The 23,610-nt window shown below is 38.9% G+C and overlaps 2 protein-coding genes across 9 annotated transcripts in view; one reads left to right on the top strand and one right to left on the bottom strand.

Annotated features, from left to right (window-relative positions):
• Window positions 1–9,604, top strand: part of LOC139139233 (ciliogenesis and planar polarity effector 1-like) — a 77,525-nt gene extending 67,921 nt beyond the window's left edge. For 5 of the 6 annotated variants that reach the window (XM_070708075.1, XM_070708077.1, XM_070708072.1 and 2 more), the window contains 4 exons: window positions 265–402; window positions 3,755–3,883; window positions 4,344–4,543; window positions 5,143–9,604. In XM_070708075.1, coding sequence (XP_070564176.1) covers window positions 265–402; window positions 3,755–3,883; window positions 4,344–4,543; window positions 5,143–5,316 — 641 coding nt within the window. In that variant the 3' untranslated portion in view covers window positions 5,317–9,604. The remainder of the gene's footprint in view (window positions 1–264; window positions 403–3,754; window positions 3,884–4,343; window positions 4,544–5,142) is intronic. The other variant, XM_070708074.1, reaches the window with a different exon arrangement.
• Window positions 9,472–22,459, bottom strand: LOC139139235 (polyubiquitin-C-like). 3 transcript variants are annotated; one of them, XM_070708079.1, is made up of 5 exons: window positions 22,220–22,459; window positions 19,761–20,750; window positions 14,060–14,440; window positions 13,022–13,369; window positions 9,472–12,169 (listed from the first exon to the last, which is right to left on the bottom strand). In XM_070708079.1, exons 3-5 carry the CDS (start codon window positions 14,379–14,381, stop codon window positions 10,257–10,259), a joined length of 2,583 nt encoding a protein of 860 aa, XP_070564180.1. In that variant the 5' UTR covers window positions 14,382–14,440; window positions 19,761–20,750; window positions 22,220–22,459; the 3' UTR covers window positions 9,472–10,256. The 3 variants fall into 3 exon arrangements, with proteins under 3 accessions (XP_070564180.1, XP_070564181.1, XP_070564179.1); XM_070708080.1 differs by lacking the exons at window positions 19,761–20,750; window positions 22,220–22,459 and adding an exon at window positions 18,604–18,781; XM_070708078.1 differs by lacking the exons at window positions 19,761–20,750; window positions 22,220–22,459 and adding an exon at window positions 18,123–18,562.
• Between the last annotated feature and the right edge of the window lie 1,151 nt (window positions 22,460–23,610).

Here is a 23,610-nt window from a genome sequence, read left to right as displayed (position 1 = left end):
ACAATCGATTGCAGGCAGCTGTTGGTAACTTATGACATTTCTCAACCCTTTACATCATTTACAGACTTTCTTGAAATTTCCTGATTAAGCTGTATATCAGTACATGCAATATGTAAAAATTTATTGAACCAAAGAGAATTTTCATGAGCCGGTGGCACATCAGTTTAGACACTGGTGTAGACCATGGGTCTAGGTCAGCAATTTCCCCAGGAACCTCTATGTGCACTACTTGTGATGTGTAATTGTGATGTCTTTCTTTCACAGCAGCCATGCCAGTAGAGACTGACAGAATGTCACAGCTGACTGCCAGGGGAATGAGATCTGATGCCACTCCGAGAAGTGGCATCTCCTACACTGACAGACTGAAAGAGCTTTCCAACGCTGGCACATACAGAGGCAGAGGTGAGGAAAATAGGAAATTATCTCTGTGAAGCTCCTATCAAAATCAATGGCTGTATTTTTGTAAGATTTTGATTGTGCAAGAAATTCTACTATTAGTAATTTTGTTCTTTTTTGGACACTTCGCCGGAGGCTTGAATGGTGACCATGTCGCCGCAATGTGCTTGTACAGTATGTGTGTGTATTTGTGCATGTATGCATTTGTCATTCAGTTTGTCTATCCAGAGATTCTGTTCCAGTCATAACTTAAAAGCCATTGGTCAAAATGATGTACAGTTTGGTACATAGCATAATATTGGGAAGATCTAGCTCTGGTGCGATTATAGTGGATGTGGCCTGTAAAATAAACAGTAATTTACATAATTAACGAATTTGTGTTTCGATCTCACTGTACTGAAAGTTTGGTGGGCTTGGCTCATTGATTATTAATTGCATATGTAACACATTTCTTCAATTAGGCCATATACCAATACTCTGAAAGCATTAATTTCAGCCAGACCTCTGAGATACAATGATCATACCTATGTAAAGTTATGGTTAAAAAATTAATGAGCATGATATATTTATAATTATTACATATGTACCACAGTTTACTTGCATCGAAGCACGCGCATACTACTGGTATTTGCACTGCAGTGCAATACCACAAACATTATGCCATTCCTTTATGTTAATGAGTATTTACCAATTTTGACCCGGAACTATTTATGTCTATAAACACAAAAATGTCGTCTACAAGATTTCGTTTCACTTTGGTTCGATGCTCGTTATAGTAAAATGCATGACATTACCGATTAAAATCTACGACAAAGAAAATTGCATGTGATTATTATAGTGTGAGGATGATTTTTATAATCCGGAAGAGCAGTTTGTTTGTCAGGGAAGCAAAAACATTGACAACGGGCGACGTCCGTTTCTAGCTCCATGGATGTACACGGTGGCCGCCGTGGTACGGCGGCCATCATACATCGAAACACACGTAACTGCGAGCGCAGCGGAGCCAATTAAACAGTTAACATTTTCAGAGATGTTTTTGCCAGTAGTTTTCTCACCGGACATTTCCTGTTTACAATAGAGAGTCACTTTTGCATGCAGTTTATTCTGTGCTTGTGTGTCCTACACGCTATTGATAACAGAGAGCGCTTGTGTGCCACGGTGAACACTGGAATTTGATCTTTCGACAAGTTGCGTTTGCCGTATCTTACTCTTAAATTTCCCGTAAAAATCTTCGAACTGTTATTTGTATCAATCATTTAGAAGAATTTCAAGCTCAAAATGTCAAAAAAACCAAAAGCGTTCCTCGTTCAAAGTTCTCTTCGTTTGGCTATCTATGGCATGTTGCTACGTATGTGTGAGCGATCGCAAGCAGAGTTCAAGCCCTCCGACATTTCTCTTACGTCATCCTTGATAAACAAGTAAACAATAGTTCAGCCAATCAAAATGGAGGGTGTGGCGGCGTTGACCAATGGAAAGTGAAAGCTGATTCGATGCCTCATTACAGTGATGCCAATGTTATATAACTCCGCAGGCTCGCCCTGAAGCTTTAACAGACAAGTAGTACGCATGACTAATCGTCGATTCTCTCGATAAATGATGCAAATAAAAGACGGAACATATGTAATAATAACAGAACCCCAAGGCCTGTGAGTGCAAGCGCGCCGTACTAGCGGTATTTGCACTCGTGCTGCAGTGTATTCGGCTGTCCTTTCACTTGCTTCGCTCATGAAAGGACAGCCGCCGAATACACCGCAGCATTCATGCAAATACCGCTAGTACGGCGCGCTTGCACTCACAGGCCATGGGGTTCTGTCATATTATTTATTTTGCATATTTTAATGAATATCTACAATTAGGCCAGATATCAAAGCTGAATGTTTTGAATTTGATTTGATTTCTTTGGCACTTTAGTCATCCTAATATATATCTATGCTGAAAGTTTAACAAGCATGACATTCATATTGAGCCCAAACGCAATTAGTTGCGTTTACCATGCACACGTTTTAATTATCCATTGCCCCTTAGGTTAGCTTATATTGAACGCTCAGTGAGCATGACATACCTTCTATTAGCTCATTTGCATATTCAAAGTATTGCATTGGGCCGTATAACTATACTTATGCATTGACTTCCTAGGTATGTTGGTCATAATTGAATTTTATTACGCTGAAAACTTGATGAGTGTGACATATGATAACTAACTCATTTGCATATTTGGTGACTTTCTCTTATTTGGCCAAATCTGAATGCATTGTATTTAATCAGACTTGCGAGTTAGTTTTGGTTATGCTGAAAATTTATTATCATTACGTCCTGATTAATGGTTTATTTGCATATTTAATGACTTTCTTTAAAGTGTCCATTATCAAAACTGAATGCCCTTAATTTGATGGAACTTGTGAGGCACATTCAACATACGTGAGATTTAGTTTAATGCTTGAAGTTTTGGTGAGCATGACAAATGATAAGCAGGTGAAACACTCGTACTTCATGATAAATGCTTTTATTGAATAAATCTGTCATCAGGTTCAACATCATCCTCCCAAGCATCAACAATTGACAGTGGTATGTGTCTACAGTAATAACTGTCCCCTGAATACAAAATCTTCCTTTGCACTCAAAGGCACTCCCCAACTTGCAAATTCCATAGTATACTGTCAGCCTATAGTACAACATATCACCAATACCCTGTGTTTACCTAACAAATCATTAGCTTCATAAGAAGCATCAAGGGTGTGTATAGCAATTTTAGCATAAACTAACTTGTATGAACACTTGCATTTTTGGTTATATTTGCTATACCCCATGTACACAATCCCCCCCCCCCCCCCCCACCAAATCTCACTTTGAATTTGTCTTGTTTGAACACCTAATGTCATGAATTTACAGAAAATGCGAACCAGACTGTTAATATTTACACTACACCGATGATAGTTTCATGTTGTAGGAGCCGTCCAGTACAAACATAAACAGATCCTGTAGCATCAAGGCTTCATAGCATTTCATTTTGAAATCTATGAAAACATTTGAGAAATGCGCACTTGCTGCACAGGGCCAATCAGATGGAGGAAATATATTTTCAACCAGATTGTCCAAAGTGACTCTTTGCAGTCTGAGATTGCAGCATGTACACGCACCAGTATGTCGTCTTATGTTCAGTTTGTATGGTTTTCTATTCAGCCAGTGCAAAGCATTTTAAATTTAGTCGGTTTTCAAACCAAAGGACGAATGTGAATTCTGTGCACAGCACACTGCTTGTGTTGAATTTTCACTTACTACATCACTGAATTTCAGAATACTGTCCATCGCTAATGATGTGGTAATGATCATATCTTTTAATCTTTTTTGCCTTTTCCAGAGGGCGTTGTCAGCCCTTCACCAGCCGTTGGTGTACACTACAGAGAAAAAACCAAAACACCGAGTACCTATGTGGAAAGGTTACAAAATGCACCGAAAGCTGCCCCTGTGAAACATAAAACAGTATATGGTAAGATTTTGCCCATCAGTTTAGTGTAAGATCTGGAACTATGTAGCAAGTGTATTTATCGAAGTATTGCACAAATACTTCAGTAGGTTTATGAGAAAATACTGTTTGCCGTGTTATACTGGCCATGTCTCAGTAGATATTACAATGAGGGTGTAATGTGCTAGTGAAAGTGTTTTTGTGTACTTTGTATGTGTTGCCATCTATCATGCTTTTGTTCATAGCATATACATTGTCAAGAACTATTTGTCAAGTTGTTATATGCAGAATTTTAACCATCTTATTAAAGTACTTAATTTCCAAAATAATCAGGAGAAGGAACTCTTGTCATACTCTTTGTGATTCAAATCCAGGATTATTTCTTCATGCTTCAATATTACATTCAAATCAATAGATAAGACACTTTTATCTGTATTTTGAAAATTAAAAAATCCAGGGTTTACGGTTTGCCTTCTTGTTTCAGTTGGACCCCCAAGGACCATCCTCAAGTCTCCATCAATCCGCAGTCAGCCACCTCGCAGCCGTCCCTACGCGAGTCCGTACCGTCCAGTCACAGCAGAGGACATCCTGGATGAGGTATCTGAGATAAGCGCAGACAGCCAGTGGACGGTACCTGATGACGTCAAGCGTCTGCTGGAAAGGGACGACACGACATTCACTGCGGTAAGTTGGACAAAACAGATGTTGTATGTTGAATTCTTTGTTGGATTGTTCTGCTTTAAATCTTCCTATAAAATACCTTGAAACAATAGCTGTAATATTATGTGTACAAAAAAAGATAATTGACAAAATGACACCACACACAGTGACATAGCTATGAAAGTAAAACAAAAGGACCATGAGGTGTAAAAAACCAGTGAGTGATGTCTGCTTTTAAGGTTGTATGCGCCTCAAAATGAAAGACTTAACTTTGGCTCTAACTCTCCTCAAGGGAACTTTTAAGCATTCCTTTTCAAAATCAAAATCATGGGTGCCCTTGTAAGTTGCGGCACAAGAGAAACAAATGGCCTTAACCCATCATCTCTGTGTTAACTCTATGGGAAAAGGTTCAATTTACAATTTTCACAAAAATAACACGCAGGAAACTTCATTCACTCCAAGAACTTCAACATTATCCAACACAAGTGGTAGGAAGTAGTTTTAAAAAATTTGATTGTCCACACACTTGTTTTTCCATATATGGATATATGCAAATTTTTCTGTGACAGAGTAAGTTTTGTAGGATGTTGTAATATCAAAGGTTTTTTGTGGTTCCCTTACAGGCTTCTGAGTACAGTGGGCTCAGCCTGAGTGACATGGATTACATCGAAGGGGTTGGCTACACCTCGGCAGTGGACATCAAAGAGTTGGAAGAGATAGCGTCTATAGGAAGTGAGAGCATCATCAGTGATATTGACTGGAATGCCATAGAAAACATGATTGCAGATGTCAAGTAGCACTACTGGCACCGGGATGGAGACCGGAATATCCGGCATGGCAGAATAGCATACAATGAAAGCATTATTGTCATACTTGACTTTACATTTTATGCATTAAGTTAAAAAATGATGTAAATTTATGTCATATAGGTTTTCAACAACGTAGAATCAAAAAACTTCCTAGCTCTTAAAAAATTCTGAGGCATATTTCTTGATAGCAATAAATAGAAAAGCGATTCTCATGTAGTTACTAGCATGATAATTGAATCGTTTTTAAATAACTAAATCATACCTTTTTCCAGCAAGTACCTTTGATCCGTTGCAAGGCAGTGTTATAGCGGGACTATTTCCAACATCAAGATGTTTGAAATTTTCCTTGTTCAAGCATCTTAGGTTACCATGAATGTCACTGGCAACAAATCAAAATCCTTTGATATATTTGTTCATAATATCATAAACATTATATCTTACATGATACGTAAAAATGATATACCTTGAAAACAGTATTTTGACCTCAGAAAGTCCTTGATAATTACTGACAAAACCCCTGAAAGTCTTTGAATTTGAATGTGACTATGAGTGTATGTGTATTGACCTTGTTAATATTGCAGCCAGGCAAATCAGGTGTGTTAGTTGGCTGTTCAGCACCAGTGAAGATTAGTTGACACAATCTTTTAGATATGAACTTAAGGGGTTTTTCCGGAGAGCCTCTGTCAGTACACTTTACTGTTAGCCATGGTGACTCCCTAAGTTACTAGTGATTAATGCAAACTGCTCTCTTTGTCTTGTAGTTTCTCTTTCCCATTACTGGTAAGAATGATAGTGTATTAGTCTTACCCACGTTCTTACCAGGTGTCTTCTGTTCCCATGCTATTAGATGATGACAGGAACTAAATAGATTGCCAGGCTGTGTCTATTAGGTCAGCTGAGTAGTAAATATATCCCAGTACATGTTGCATATAATGAAACGACAGTATGGTTCTACTTGTAGTCAAATGCATACGCATGAATTCACTGATTCACTTGCATACACAGGGATACTGTGTATCTGACTTTTCCATTGTGTGGATGATGTAGTGTTGGGTAAACACTTATGCAAGCAGCATCCTATTTCTGTGTTTTCTTCCACTGTACTGCATGTTCCATGTGTAAGTTGATCACATGCAGCTGTTGCTGAGCTGTCCAATAACAAAACAACCCTTACATTGTCTTCTACTGTACACACGTTCCAAAACTGTACCACAGCGAACAATTTGGTTAGACCAAATTTAGACTGTTTCTCTGAGTACTGGAGTGCCTCAGAATATGCCCTTCTGTAATTTTTTGCAATGTTGTAAATTCTTGATTGATTTATTGACTGAAATTGCAATGATGCAACAATGCAAAACTGCTAATGTCTTCCCGTAAGAATTTCATGTCTTCCAAGATGTGCCTTGGACCTTGTATTTAAATACTGTGGCACTTTATTTGAAACCACAACATGTTGGAAAATTTGTTTCATTGATAATTTTCCATGCATTCAATAATGATACACCAGTTGTTTCCTTGGAAAAGAGTCATGTTTTGATTGATCACACTCCGTGGTGCTGTTTTCCAGAGGACTCCCACTCTTTTTAAAAGCGTTGAGGGACAAGTTCAAGTCAAAGAAGTCCGACACGTTGTTACCGACCGCAGTTTATTTACCTAAGAGAAATAAAACTATCAGGTTGATATTACCATCAGAAATTTCATGAGGGTTCAGTGGTTGCAAACAGCTGTTACTATACATATGTCTAGTCTATTTTTTGCAACCAGTGTGAATATTTTATCCAGTCTTACCAGCCGGACTAAAATTCAATGCTTGTTGGTAAAGATGGAATGATATGTTCTATAAATAGTTTTCAGATTTGTATTTTTTTTCAAATGTTTGTCCCTAAATATAGTTCAGTAATAACTCATCTTGTAAATTTGTAAACAGAATATCAATTATTGTTTTTCTCTTTATCATTTTATGACTGTGTGTTTATTTTCAATTCTTGTTTTGACATTCCATGGTTGTTAAATGTTGAAGTGTAATTCATAAGTATTTCTCAGTTGCCAAAGCAAATTTCAGTGTTCACGATATTCTATGTATGTATACGTCTATTGTATGTTTCCCGTGGTTTTGTAGGGTCTTTTACAGAATTCTAGCTATACCTGTCGATTTTTTGTGTAACAGTGAGTAGATTTTTGAAAAATAATTTCAGCAATTCAAATTTAATTTGTCATTTGAGTAGTTTCAATGAACTTTTTGATGTAATTTTTTGATTGTAAATACTCTATTTTTGTATGCGCATAATTTATTTAATGTAAGATGTACAATTCATTGTTAGAGTATTTGTTAATTAGCAGTATATTCAGAGTTCGCTTATTCAACAGTGATTTATTATCATCCTCATTTATTTAGTCATTCACAGTTGTGCATTCAAACTTATTCATTGAAATTTTTCAGTAACAGTCATGAGAATTTTAATTTTTCCCCTAGCTCAATGGAAGATTTAAAAACAGTAGTTTCATACAACTCATAGGATCCAAACTATATATAATGGTTAGATTTGAAGCAACCAGACATGCCAAATGTGCATTTCCTGTGTACAGAGTCCCTAAGATATTTGAAACAACCTTTTAGGGATATAACAGAAGAAAACATTTTAGTACAGTCTTTCCAATATGTTATATAAGCAATATTTACCAATTTTTATACAAGGCAGACCTCAAGAGCTTTAAGGTGACTTTTGAATATATCAATGTGCCATTTGCTAAAAATGTTGATGTTAGTCTGCTGGAAAAAGTATTTTAAAGAGCAAATCTGTTGCAACAATATTTATTACTTTGTTGTAAGTCCAAACCTATAGTTTCATCAATGGATGACTTGAAAATTTATTGCCATCAAATCTTCAAGTAGTTACTTTGTTTTCGAAACCCACACATACGTGTGAAATATAGTGTGTAAGCTTACATGGCCAATTTATGTCGCTACTCTTAGCACTGTGATTCCATCTTGTACTGGTGGTTGTATTTGGCCACAATCATTGCTTACAGAGAGAACAAAAACCCTTTCAGTGTGACATCAGTTTTTGTGATCCCCGCCAAAAACAGGAAAAATACCAAAGTTTTGTCAGTTGAGGTCAAAGGTCTTCATATTTGCATACAACAGGTGGCTATGTCTGAACTATACCTTTCCAAGATTGAAAGCAAAATTTTCGTGTGCTTATCAATCAAAAATAACTTTTCATAGACTTTTTAAGCGTAGCCTAACCTCATAGTGCTAAGTCATTTGTAGACTTGTACCATACTACAGCTTCAAGCATTCCCATTTTCAAAGCCCTCTGTCAATGAGAAGAGGGGTCAAAGGTTATGATGTTAGCACCAGACAAACCTGTTGAATTCCAAATACTTTCATAATCTATCACACATCATTTCATTTGATCACTGCATGTAGGTACTTGAAAGTTTCCGATAAAAATATTTCTAATACTTGAAATTGTCCTCCCTATTCAGTGAAATGGATGCTGACTTGATGTTTATAGCAACTGAAATCAAGGGCTGTCATTCAATGTAGAATGCGTCTTGGGGGCAGACAGTCAAACTCTCTTATTTCTACAATTCTTCACATAATTTATTTCGCTAGTTCCAAACTTTGCACGGTAAACTCTGAATTTTATTGACTTGGTAAGAGAATGATTGAAAGTTTCATCGAGGAAAGTTTGAGCAAAAGTTTAAGTCTTTCACTTTCGAGGCGCATACTACCACAAGGGACAATAGCTGTAACTATTAAGAACACTTGCACAGTTTTTGCTTCTTCTTCTTGAAATGTCTTGAAATATGAAGTATAAACTTTGGCATCACAGTGTACTGTGTACAGTATCCAGTATTGATGGTGACAAATGTAATCCAGATGTCAACAATAATATTTGGCACTGTGCACACATTGTGCAAGCCACGTTAATAAATTGAACTCACCAGGTATTTTCATGTAATATGTGGTGCAGAACAATGTGCTGTATTTTGTACGCCTGTCAAAACTCACTGGGAAATAATATATCAAAAGTTACAGCTATGTACTTGAATAGTTGGTATCTACAGTTTACACCAGAGTTTCAGGAACAATTGCTTTTGTAATGACATGATTTAACAATTGACCACAAAGAGAGCTGAATCATCTTATAATAGCTTTATTGATGAGATGGATATTTTATGAGGATATACTCTGGCTTTGCAGAAAAAATACAGAATTGTAGATTGTCATATTGTATATAATGAAATAAAGAGAACATCTGTTACAAGAGTGAATTGTGAACTGTGCTATTATTGTGACGTCATCCAGGGTATAGCTTACCGCTTTGTCTGGTTCGGTGCCAAAAGGGTTATTGGAGATACTGGATTCTGCTATTGCATACGATTGCATGGCACAGGCCTGGTTGTGGGCGATTCCTGTTACTGGACATCATCAAAGTCAATGATCGGTATTTGTATCACTCATAAAGAAATGTGTAAATAGTGTTTTATGTCAGTCAACCATAGAGGGACCATGGTCAGTACGTCACTTCATCATTGAAACCAACGGTTGCTAGGGACTTCAAGAATTGTATTTAGTCACTTCCTGGCATGAAATAACAGTGGTACTTCTACTGACGTAATGATATATAGCTATTAAAAGTCAGAATTCTACCCCCAGACTGTGCTCCCCCCAATGAAAAGTACAGTTTTTGCCATCAAAATTTGTTTTTGCACACGAGTTGTCCCAAACTTGGTCTACGAATACGCTCTTCAAATCTGATTAAAATCAGACGTTGCGGGTCGGCTCGTCTTCTTTCCCGTTCAACTTGTCTTTTGTTGATGTTTTAGGTTGGTTCCCTCGGGAACACAAAACGCGAAAGCCACACGATACCCAGGCCGATTACATCTCTACTGTGGCATATTATCTCATTTTCACCCTGTTATTTGAGATATAACACAGAATGTTCGTCTATTTTAAAATCCTCAAAGACATCATTATCTTCTAATTTCTCTCCGTTGAGATGGACACGTTGCTTGCTCTTCGGTATGCCAACCTTGTCCTGTATCCACGCCTTTACGTGTTTGACTGTAGATTTCCTGTACACATTTACTTTGTACACTCGCCCAGACTGCATTAAAAGCTGTATTGGGATGGCCCTGAGGGTGAAAATCACCTGTGCGCCGTCGCCGACGTTGTAGTCATCAAACGTCAGTGAATCGACGTTCAGCTCTTTGTGTTCGCACGAGAAGCCGATCCAGGGAGGCTGCACACTGAAAAGTTCGTGGATCTTCGATTTCACTTTGCCCACAACCTCTTGAGGGCGCACATTCCTGAGGACAACTTCACCTGTTTCCCAGGTGACGAAAATAAAGTCACAGTACATGGTAATAATTTTCCCCTTCTGAGCGTAGGGTGCCACTTTGTCGTAGTTGGTTAAGTAGACGTCATCTAAGACGAGATGCTGTCTCTCTGCCTCGATACCTGAACTGTCTTCAAGTTTCATTTTGAGTTTCATCACAGTGTCTTTTGGATCCAGGTCTATATTGTAAACATCTTCGTCATAATCCAAGCGGGATTTACGGACAACTGTCACTGTGAGAATCAAACTTAAAACACTGCCTTCATAGATACGATAATCTAGCAACGATTTTTGGTTTTCGAGCACGTTTCCAGAATACATTAGTCTCTGCATCTCGGGCTCCACCCCGATTTTCTCATTGACAAGCATTTTAATCTTTTTGACGGTGTCGGACTCGCCGACCTGAAGAGTTACAGTTTTGTCGTTGTACGTTCGGACTGTGATGTGGTACCTCATCACCATGTGTAAAGTTGCAGCGTTCTCGATTCCGTACTCCTGGAGTGTGCGGTTGTTGTCCAGATGCATGCCGCCGTACACCAGCCTCACCTGATGCGGCGGTATTCCAAGTTTGTCGTATATCCGAGACTTGACCGCCGCTATGGTCTCCGAGGCTTCCACGGCAAGTACATGAGTTTCTCCGTCAACGGTCTTGATGATGATCGGCATGGAACCGTCAGGGACTTCAAGTCTCAGATCAATCTGTGATTGGTCGTAAACATTCTGTTCTCGGAGCGTGAAAAAGTCCTTCAGCGGCCGTCCGGAATAATAAAATCTCTGCCACTCCGCTGGAATACCTTCCTTTCTCTCAACCATTTCCTTGATGTCGTCCACCGTTTTTGATTTCCTGATACGAAGACTAAAAGGTCTGAATTTTTGCGTCGGAGCCCGGCGTCTTCTCAGGCCACCCTGTGTGCTTCTTGGTCGTATTAGATACTCTGACAACCTATGTACCTTATCAATTTCTGCATCTTTTTCCTTTTCTCTTTGTCTCAGGGATTCTAGGAGGCTGGAGTTTTTGTTCCTGGCTTCGTCTCTGCTCTCCATGGCCTCGTCTCTTTCGTTCTGCAGATCTCTGATCTTCGCTTGCAGGCCTTCTATGGCCGCGTTCGCTTCGATTATCAGTCTGGTCGCTCTGTCGAGTTGTGTGAGGTGCGGATCACCTCTGTCGGGTGCTTCGAGTCCAAGCCATTTCTCGTATCTATCCCGGACAGACGAGTCCAACTGATCTTTCAACTGAGCGAGGTTTTCCCCGAGACTCGGCAAAGTAACTCTACCGGAACCGCCTGTTTCATCCGTCGTTGGGGATCGAGCCGTTCTCGTCGGAATTGGCGATTTGATCTCGGGCAGTGGTGTCTTTCGGTATCTCGTTGAACGCTGGTCGGTTTCGGGTGAAGTTGACCGTGGACGGGGTGATTTGAACGAGACTTGCTTTCGTTGCAACGAATCGTCGACCCTTGGACTCGACTCCGGCGACGAGTAAACGGCATCTTCCACTGTGAATAAGAGAAAGTATGAATGAAAGTATGAGGAAAGAAAGGAACCCGTTTCCTCTTTAATACTGTGGTCTTTCCAGTTCCCGACAACGTTTTGAACTTGAGCTGATAAAGTCTGCCCAGTCTACTGGGCAATTATGTTGCAACATGATTAAAATGAAAGTGTTGTAATATTTTGATTAATTTTGTGCTCTACATAATAAGTAGGTTTTCTGCTGCATTTTTCTGACTGCTATGATGAGTTGACAAACTAAAGGAGTCATTCTCTGAGAAAATCTAGATGTAAATCTCTCATGCAATTTCCATTGACACAATTCGATATCCTGTCTTTCATAGAACAGATGCAACTATTCACCATACTTTCCATTACATTATTATGTATGCCTGAGAACACAATCAGTGGAAAATTATGCAAAATTGTTATTTCATCTCTCAATCTAGCATAATTTTCCATGTCATTTAAAATGGGCATTGAGAATAAAGGTGAACGTAAAAGTACGGTTTTTTTAAGAAAGTATAAAAAACTAGTCCGTAAATTTTACATGAGAGACAAGAGGTACAAATCATAATGAATCATGGGACATCTTCAGTACTGTGGCATTGTGCACCCAATGTTGTTGTTGCAAGATGATTCCAGTCCGGACCAAAACTCGGTTGTCAACAATAACAATTATTATTATTATAAAGATATTACAGATATATGGCCAGTGTTGACTTGGTGAACACATAATCATTCTAACACGATTAAGGGAGTAGAACAAGAAACTGTATTTTACAAAGAGAAGAAATAAAAGTAATGGAAATGGAGCTTTTATGTCAAGGCTTATTGAGTGTGTTGTATCGCATTCTTACCCATTTCAACTTTTGTGGCGGGTCTTGAAACAGCGACCATGACCTTCACCTCATTTTTCATAATCTCGTGAGCGAGATGTGGATACACCTTGGCCAGGGCGTCACAAAACGCGTCGAATGTCTTTTTCCCGTCCATATCAACGCGAATTTTCATCATGTTAAACAGTGTCTCAGCTTTCTCTCGCCTGTTCGTGTGTTTGTTTATTTCCTCCAGTTGGTCTTCCGATAAATCGAGCGGATACTTTTTCATTAGCGGAAGGACATGCTCTACCCACATATCGTCCACAACTTCGTCTTGGTGAAGAGACAAAATATCTCCATACGCCTCCATCGGAATTTGCCCGGCCTCTGAAAAGAAACATTTTTTTAAGCAATTGCCTATGAACATGCAATAGAAATATTTCTATGAATATAGACAAATAAACTACATCTTTGGCGTCTTTTTAAAATTTGCAGATGTCCTAAAAGTCAATTGAAATGTCCAGATGAGCGCGGCTGGTTTATTTTATTATGTTATACGACAAACTGATGTGCATGTTCTGTGTTGTCATGTGTTCGATTACTATTGCATGTCTTCACATTCTACCACGATGACTTTCAGACTAAATTGGTGCACTTTCTGATGAAGGGTTTGTATACATTTCGTGATATCAAGAGATAAAAATACGTTTTCACAAAAACTAGTAGTGTATTGCGACATTAGGTATAACACTTCGTTCCCATCAAACTGCTTGAAAAAAATTGTGTACTTACCGTCAAACAACACATCTATATTTTTGTGTACATTAGCTCATACTTTGTATTCCTCTAGATTCCATGAATGTTTCGTACACAGGTTGAAGTTTGATCGTTACAAGTGTGTATCTGACTACGTTGTATTCTGACGTTTTCATTGAAAGACATATAGACGTCGACAGTAAGAGTTAAATTCCACTCTGTTGCAGATTTACACAAAAGGTGTCTTTCGTAACTCACCCTGGGCCAAGAAACAGACAGGTGTGTTTTAAGTGCATGGAGCAAAGATAATGACCAACTTACTTTCAATCTTCCTCAAACTTTTCTTGATCTCTTTTGTCTTCAATTCTTCCACGTCGTTTTCCAGTTTTTCCGCCAAATCCATGAATCCGTTCTTCTTCAACTGCGTTTTGAAACGATGGAAGGCCTTCGGCCCGCAGGACTGTAGCAGAATCACTAACTTGCCCGCCTTGGCGCGGCGTGATTTTTCCGATATAATGTCTTGTATCAGAATCTCCGATAGGACGCCTTCCTTCTTCAGCTCCTCAAGAAAGTCATCAACATCGATTTCGTCGGCTATCTTAGCCATGTTGGAACTGAGAACTTCCCTGTGATTCGTCTCCATCTTGACTTGTTTCACTATTGGAGTAGCACTGCACAAAATCTATGGACCGATACAGAAATCTGAAACAGAAAAAAATATTTTATTTGCAGCCGATTCTTTCGTGAAAACAATTTATCGTCTTCTGTATATCAATATAGCAAGATCAAAGAATACTGGTCGGCATTGAACAGTGTAACAGGGAAACATAATGCCGGGAGTTCCATACTGACTATGAGAGTAACATTCCCACCACCACCCCTGGGTGGAGTCTTTCTTTTAGTTTTGAGTTCTTCAGGCGGCAGGGAAGAACAAGAGATCATTTTACAGAAAGACACAAATCAAACACATAAAAAACAATTCGCTTGTTGCTTTTTTCATTGTTTTTCTTGTCTTGAAACATCTTTTCAAGCTTAACCATAACCGTTCCAATAATGTTGATCATTTGCAATATAATCTTTCTGTAAATTACTTAAATTTTCTGTTCAGAGAGCAGACATAACTATATGACATAAAGTTTGGGAGATATCAGACATATCAGGACGGATTTGTCAATTCCGTCTACAGGTCTGCTTTGGACAATTCCTTTTCATATCATCTTCCAAGTTGCTACCAACATGAACCACTACTCAAATAGTGATAGTGCAATACTGACCAAAGCAATTCACACTGGGAAGCTATTTTCTTGTGACAGCAGATTATCATGATTCTCCTTGGTATCTTTATTCCGTCGCCCTCATTGCATAATGAAAATACCTAATATTGGATATGGTTTGGCATGCATTCTCTATGCCAAATGGCCTCTGGTCTGTCAATGCATGGATCGCTGAAAATTCAGCTTCCTTCAAAAACTCACTTTCATAAGATTGAATGGAGATAACTGTTAATAGTTCAGCAGACGTTAACATGATGGTGCATTTTTCAAAGTTAGCGCCCACCCCCACCCCCCCGGAACGATCAAAATTAAGGCCCCTTGTGCAATATTTGGTGAAAAGCCTGTCCGCATTAATTTGTGCATAGCTATGTGTGATGCACATATAATCGTTTGCTTAGTTTCCCTGTCATTTGAAATCTTGGGTCCATAATTCTGACAATATACTAAATATTTTTTCACGCTTTCCCGTGAAGAATAGTATTTTATGTAAGTCCCTGCAAAAAAAAATACCGTGTGGAACTCAACAACGGATTGAATGTGTTAGCCGTCCTTTTCGGTTCCTCCGCTTGAATGATTGTAGAACGGATTATTTCGACACTGATTGATCTGAGCGAGCGGTACTTCAGATGAATTGAAATGCCCTATAGACTTCTGACTGTTCTGGGTTCAAAACACGACTCTTTTACGTTATCACATAACCAAAGGTCGGCTTTCTCGATACCAAGGTAACCATAGGTCTTTTCTAGAGCACAGTGGTGTGTTGCTGTCGCTCTGAACTTTAACATTATCATTGGTAGCGAGTGGTAATTTATGGGACACAAGTTGTCTATTTTCTTGTGTTTTGTCATACAGCGTCATACAGCTCTAGCAGAAGGATGTCAACTTGCTCGTTTCATTCTTGTCAGCGAAGAATGACTTAGAATTCCCCCATGCACCTTTTTGTGAATAATCAGTCGTTTGAATGGAAGTCATGACTTACTGTTCATTATTACTTGTCGGTACAACAATACTGCACGTTCTACATACGTACAATCTGCTTTGAAAATTGACAAGCTGAATGTTAAACGTCACAACATAGAAATTGTGAAAGAATAATAGAACACTAAATCAAATCTTCAAAAGGTGGCTCTCGAACAAACATCTGCAAAATGATAATTTGCAGCAATAAAGACATATCAGAAAGCCTTCATTTTGTAAGGGAATGTCAGACAGTAATATAAATGGCGTTTTTTAGTCAAATCTAAACAGAGAAAAAAATACAGCCTGAAGCGAACTAATGTCAAACTTTGAAAATTATGAATAATTTGCTAAGTCATTAAGTATTTGTACTGAACTTTGGGTTAAGGAATGGAACGGTTTGCAAAGGTAATGTTCTCGCGTACTATCTCTCTCGAAAGGTATTTGCGTCCCCCCCTTCCGTTTTAAACTGCCACTGTCAAAGTTTTGTCTGCTTGATTGCTGACTCTGGCCGATATCTTGTCTGTGTCAGTTTAAACACTCGATACCGGGCCACTCGCTTTGCCACGACCTCGGCCAGTTGTTACAGTGGTGATCCCTTTTGTCAGTAACCAAGGTGACGGGGCGTTCAAAATGGCTATCGACGACACGCTCGGGTCACCGAAGGTCATACAACTCTAATCTTTCGGCAATTAACGAGGCAATCTATAACGTCGTTGTGTATATGTTTTATGATAATACCAGAATGATGTCTTTGTAAGATCTGGGCAACGAAATCCTAGCGACAAAGTTAACCACCTTATTCCCGTTGGTGCGAATCATGCGTTAATCTCTGAAAAGCATGGCCGTAAAACTTGGCCCTGCCTTTATGAGAAATTACAGTCTGGTAAAATAATTGCATGTGAAACGGTCAGCGTATAGTATAAGTTGTCCATATCGCTATCTCCGATGGAAAGATACGGTGGGTCATTTTAAGTGATAACAATCCAGCTGCATTTCTTGCCTAGCAACTTACAACCACTTCGTGAAGTTTCTCCGTCAAAAGTATGGCTCCCATGCAATAAATCATTGAAAAAGTCAGAACACAATATGGCCGCTATCGCGCTCCCAAACAAAACGAAGGCGATGCGCGATGCGCTATCAAGAACAAATCACAAACCAAATGTGGTAACCTCGCCTTAAGTGGATAAATCAAATAGTGAATCCTAACACTGTACAAATACAAATAATAGACGGGTTTGAAATAGTTTACAGAGACCGTTCATGTCGTCAGCATAAGGCCATATAATTTGAACGGCTATTTTCACAACAACAAATTCACCACTCCGTCCACGGTACGGGAATCTGTTCAGAGTCGATTTCTTTTGAATAAATCCCAACTGTTTAGAAAATGCAAAATCATGTGTTAATGAAATCTTGGTGCCAATAACGTTTTTATGACCAGACTTTCTGACAACTTCCCAGAGTTATGGGGTGTAGACCAGTTACGTAGATAGAACTTTTGGCCCCGTTCACTGAGACCAATCTGTCTGTTCGACATGTGGTCCACCTTGAAATTATAGTGTTTCACTGAATTGAAATTTGATTAAGAGCACAGCTAAATTTCCTACGAGCCATATTCGCATCATATCATTTGCATTACTGGGTGAAAATACTTCACGTATACGGTTGTGATTAGACTGGTCCCCGGTCGCTTGGCTTGTCTCGGCAGCAGTTATCCGGCCAAGCGGTCAAGGGGTTCACCCCACGATCTACGCAACAGCCAACCACTAACGCGACAGTCTGCAAAAGTATTCCTTCCATTTATCATATTTTGATATTTATATGCCCACAGACTTGGGCAAGTCTAGCTTGTGATCAAATGACAACTCGCAATCACAGTCCCATTCCATTTCGCCCAACTAGTCACTTCTGTAACTTGAAGATTCGAATACTTATTGCGTCCAAATCTATCACATTTCATAGGCAAGAGACGACCAAGTTGATTCGTATTCAGTGCACGGGTTGAGACAATTTGGCGATAAAACAACTAGTCCCGAGTTTTCCGCCAGTCCTTTTCATGAACAGTCAAAGATTATAATGATCTCCACGTATTTGTATTGTAGTGACAATACACAGATACATAACCTTCGAAGTAATTTCAAAAAACCTACCTCTTCCAACCTTTACTGTCTGTAGCACCGAACGACACCAACTTGGGAACTTACTTGGACAGGACAAACCAAAGCAGAAAACCTTTTAGGTCCAAACATACTAATATTTTGTTCCCTAATCTGATACCCGCCATCTTGAGTGGGTAGCCTTTCGTTGTTTGTATATCCGACACAGAACACGCCTTGACAATTGCTATTGTTTCCGTATCCATTGCCGACTTGAGTGTTTTCACACAGAGACGATCTTTTCTCGATGCGTCCTTATCGCATCCCCTTTACACTGTCATTAAATATTTAAATGCCACTCAAATATAAACAATTCCTTATCATATTACGCTTCAGAGACACTCATAAAATCTTGTATGATGTTTCGACTTGTGCAAATATACTTGTTTTTGCTTCGTTTTAACTTTTTCCCCGACGAATCGTCGGCAAACATTGAATACAATAGGACGAGCACTGAAAAGAGCTCTGGGCGTACCTCACACAATGCACGTATAAGACATCGGGACAACAAAGAGTCTCTTCATGGTATTCTGAAGAAATTCCTCAATAAAGGATCTCCATTTAGTGCGGCTTTGATGGGCATTCAAAATCAGTATGCTTGCTGAGCCGTAAAGTGTTGCACTCTAGCGGTGCCACGCTATATCACCTTTCACACCTGAGTGACCGATAGCGCCGTAACTATCGAGAGCGCCCCCTGGTGAAGGACGTATGATGAACAGCAAGTTGCTGTCCTCCTTTTCAGCCAAAAAATCTTGAGCTCTATTTTATGGATTATTTTGCACATGCTTCCTGTAAGCACAAGTTTTCCTTCTGTGAACAGAGGTCATTGAAACCTGGTCGTATCTTTCGATTTGCACACTTTTAAGACGGTTGATCAACTCACAGTTCCTCTATCCACAACTCTACCGAGACGGTCAATGACTATGGCTATCTTCACTTTATGACGTACAACTGTACTTTGTAACTGGAACATGTCGGCTAATATCTCTGATGTAACACGTTGACGCACTTTTTAGCCGTAGCAATACTGTAATATTTGATTAACACGAATAATAAATGATACGTGAACCATCAAACACATTACCGGACTGAGTATGGATTCGTCGAGCGATGGCGCACGTTAAGAACACTTTCGGTTTACTATTCCTTATTCGTGTTTCTTGACAGTGATTGTCAGATGACAGGATATACCTGAGGTAGTACTTACAGCACTGATATATAATGAGTATATATATATATATATATATATATATATATATATATATATATATATATATATATATATATATATATATATATATATATATATATATATATATATATAATATCCTGAGAAAACCCTATGGATCGACTCGAAGTCAAATGGTGCGTAGAACATATAGGGTTCTGGGTAGAATTTAAAAATAGCTGTATCATTTCTCTAAGCTTCAACTGGCATCATTGTCGAGTATAGAAGAAAGGCCGCGTTTGCACTGCTGATAGGTCGAACGCCGCGGTAAGTGTTGCTTTGGTAAGATTTCCTTCAGCCCCCTACCCTCATGTAATCAGTTTATTTGAGGTGAAAAAAAGAGAGGGTTGGGGGCCTTAGGATATCTTTCCGTAACTTTCGTTGTTCGACAGTTGCTCACTTACCGTAGGATTCAGAGGATCCCCTCATCGCGCCATCCAACTTCAAATACTGGAACCAGTCCATATTAGAAATCAGGGATAGAGGATCCAGGGCTCCATGCCTTGGGTTATTCGGTCGTAGAATCAGCGGTAAATCTGCGACAGGCTGGCTGTACCCGGCCGCTGATGGCAGTTCTCTTGCAATCTGTCCATCTGCTTATGTCTGTTACGCTGTGAGCCAGCCGTCCTTCCAACAAGGTGTGCATTGTATTTCCACATTGGTGAATTTGCATTGACCGTGACTGTGCACAAAGGGTGACTGTCGCAAGCTATTGGGTCACGACCAGGTGGTTTTCAGGCATGTGGTGGGAGTAACATTCATTGCTTAACTGTCACATTTGGTACTTTATTTGACAAATATGAAATACAAACATTTACTTCTGTTTACAAACGGTTCTTTAAAAACCGTAATACATACATATGGGTTTGTCATGGGTTTGCAAACTGTTAATCGATCACAAACATTGGATTTCCGACAAACTGTCAGACGGCTTGATGGAAAGCATATTGCACAGACATCAAAGGTTCAATTATATAGACTGTCTTTTTATTTGACATCAGACATGGTTCAGGACAGTACATTACTCCGTGGCGTTTACTTACTTGACAGGTGTAAACATTGGATGCATGGTAATGAAGTAATCTGATTGGTTCTGCATTCAGTCAGGCAGCATTTATCATCGACAGGAGACACTCCCTCCAATGAAGATCGATAACTTTATGGTAATACCGCGTTTAAATAAAGCCATACTGAGTTTGAGTATGATTAACGTCGGTGGTTAAATAAACGGAATTCCAATGTGAGTTCAGAAACACAGAGAGCATAGCTTTCGTAAGAAATTAATCGTGCTAAAACACAATGTTGACCGTTCATTTTGGGGAAATATTTTTGGTGTAAAGCTTTACAGTGTTTGTAAACGTCTTGATGACAGCGGAGGAACGCCGACTATGTCGCTGAAGAAGAAGAAGAAGAAGAAGATATTTTCTATTGTTGTACGTTTTTTTTTCTATCGTTTAAACAAAATCGTGTGATTCACTGTAAATGCTGACTGGTATGTCTCTATAACACGTCCAGTCAAAGTCGAAGAAGGATTTTGTGTGTCTTTAAGTGATTTTGCCGATGAAAGTGATGAAAATAACAACGAACAATGTGATAGTGATGATATTTGGTGATGATTCCAATGACAAGAATGATAACACGGTGGTGATTATGAAGATGATGATGATGATGATGATGATGATGATGATGATGATGATGATGATGATGGTGATGGTGACAACGACGGCGACGGTGACGACGACGACGACGACGATGATGATCACGGGTGGTTGTGGTAGTGGTGATACTTGGTTAGAGTAGAGATTATGCCAATTATGACAAGTGAGGTATTTTCATACCGAGTAAACTGTGCACCATATGAATATGTGATCCGTTTCAATATACTCCTCACTTTGTCCTATTAATGTACGGGTTCCCTTCGGACATCCTTCCTGCCAAAAATTGTTTGTACCGTAACTTGCATCTAGAGTTTATTCATCAAATACTCAACGGATCAAAGCATTTACATGAATACGTTTGTCATTATTTATCTATTTGTTTATTTATTTATTTATTTATTTACTTATGTATTTATGTATGTATTTATTTATTTATTTTTTTATTTATTTATTTATTTATTTATTTATTTATTTATTTATTTATTTATTTAGGTACTTTCCGTATCTGGCAAAGACGTCTGGTTCATAAAATAAAGTACTAATATACTTTTACAGTAAAACTGATTGCACTACCAGGCTACAGTTTTAACGCGTTTGAAATGTTTTCAGGAGTCGCCCCCACTGTGGCTGATAAATGATTCATTCCTCACAAGCGGCAGAAAAAGACTTATAAATAAAAAAGAAACCCAAAGCGCGAGTGATTAGTCATCGTTCATCATAATAAAAGTACAGCTGTGTGCATGGTGATTTTAATGTTAATCCGTCCCCCAAACGAAGATAATCTACATATCTCCTTTTTTTGACATTTCGGTCGGGTCCTCAAAAGCACCATCTGTTGTAAATGCCGCAAAAAAAAGGATAAGAGAAGAGACACGTTGCACAAATTATGGTCCCTCGACGAAACGGGGCACTGCATTTCACCCACGTACATAAAATATGAATACTCTGCTATACCAGTGCAGAGAGGGGGATTTTTGTGACGGGATTGCTCTGACCGGTGATGATCCAATGTAGCCACAGGTTTGTCACGCTGTCAATCACTACTACGTCATCAAAATATATCATAAAGATTAATCTCCGAGTACGCCTATCGCCTTCTTCGTCTTAGTGTTACTCGATAGCTCTTTTCTCAAAGCAAAAAAGTTACGGTCGCCTAGAATTCATGAAAAGCGCGCACAGTCGATACTTTATAAAGTATAGCTTACCATGTCTGTCCCATGATTGGCCGTTACTTGACAGTGCTTTCCTTAGTGGGTTTTTGATTCTACGGGACATACACAGACCATGCAGGAAACAGTTGGAAGGGATCGAGTCTAAATCTTTCCTCGCGACGGGGCAACTCAATCTACGTCATGCGATGAATGGCGACCCGCCCTTATTTATAGGGATCCGGTGAACATTGGAAAACGCCAATCAACTGGGATGTACAAAACATTGTTCACATTTCCCCTCCGACTAAAAAGGGTGCTGTTTATATTTTCGAATTTGTTTCTAAATATAGCCCATCGGCATAAGGTATAAAGTCGTGTTGATTCATTTGTGTCTGAGTCTTCGACGAATGAATTGCCGACACTATCATATACGTTTTGATATTATGATGCAGCCTTGTCGTTCACCATAACGATTCGTGCAGTGCAAAATGATTCAAGTCAATTTTATAAGGTTAACTATGATCCATATTGACACTTTCACAAGTTCAATTTTATCTGTGATTTTAATACAAATGTGTTTAATGCAAGTGAGTTCAAAAGATAGCAGAGATATACTTGTATTCTGGTGGAATAGTAGTGTTTGGGCCCTTACTTGCACCCGTTGTTTAAACTGAATGACACGATCATTCTATAAAAAAAATCTTCAAGCGTAAGCCGCCATCTGGGTACAAGAGAATTAATTTTAGATTTTCTCTGCTGTAAAATATCATAAGTGTCATATGACGCCAATAATTGTTAATGATATCTTATCTGTCATAGTTTCATGGTAGACTTAAAAAGTCAGCATTGAGATAAAGTACCTATATCGACCAACCGTTATGGAATAAAATGACATAAATACGGATACAAAAGCGGCGACGTTTTCGCTGACAATGAAATATGATATCTTAATAATGAGTAACAAGAGCTTAAAATGTAAATTTCTAAGCTCTCTTAATAAAGTTGAAATAAAGCAAAAAAGAGGTTTCGTTTCTCATCCTCACGTAGATCCCGACTAGTCACGATAGCATTTTTCATTTTCAAATAAAAAATGAAAAAGGAATTATCAAAAATGATAAAATGTTGCGCATAGGAAAAACATGTCAACTCTGGTGGATCACATACCATGTATTGTTCCGAGCGTCTTGCTGCTTGTCAGAATCGCCACTTCACGTAAAAATGATTGCTGGTTTTTGTTACTTTAATTTCGGTATTTGGATCTTGTGAGAACAAAAACCCCACAAAAATAAAATATAAAACCCGCGTCACTACATAAATGTTTTGAGAGACCGTGCATGAGAAGTGACTCGTATGTGTTTACTCGGCTTGGTTTTCCTAAGATAAGTTGTCACTCCGTACCCGCGCATCACGGTCCCTTTGTCAAAGTGGAGGGACCGTGACTGTAC

Source organism: Ptychodera flava, chromosome 8, assembly GCF_041260155.1.
Source record: "Ptychodera flava strain L36383 chromosome 8, AS_Pfla_20210202, whole genome shotgun sequence".
Classification (NCBI taxonomy): Eukaryota; Metazoa; Hemichordata; class Enteropneusta; family Ptychoderidae; genus Ptychodera; species Ptychodera flava.
This window is presented reverse-complemented; position numbering and strand designations above follow the sequence as displayed.

Bases quoted from the DNA above. Each gene is read 5' to 3' on its own strand.
- LOC139139235 (XM_070708079.1), bottom strand. From the start codon at position 14,381: ATGGAGACGAATCACAGGGAAGTTCTCAGTTCCAACATGGCTAAGATA. The intron at 13,370-14,059 runs GTAAGTTGGTCA...GTTTCTTTTCAG, and splicing joins AAGTTTGAGGAAGATTGAAA to AGGCCGGGCAAATTCCGATG. The intron at 12,170-13,021 runs GTAAGAATGCGA...TCTTATTCACAG, and splicing joins CGCCACAAAAGTTGAAATGG to TGGAAGATGCCGTTTACTCG.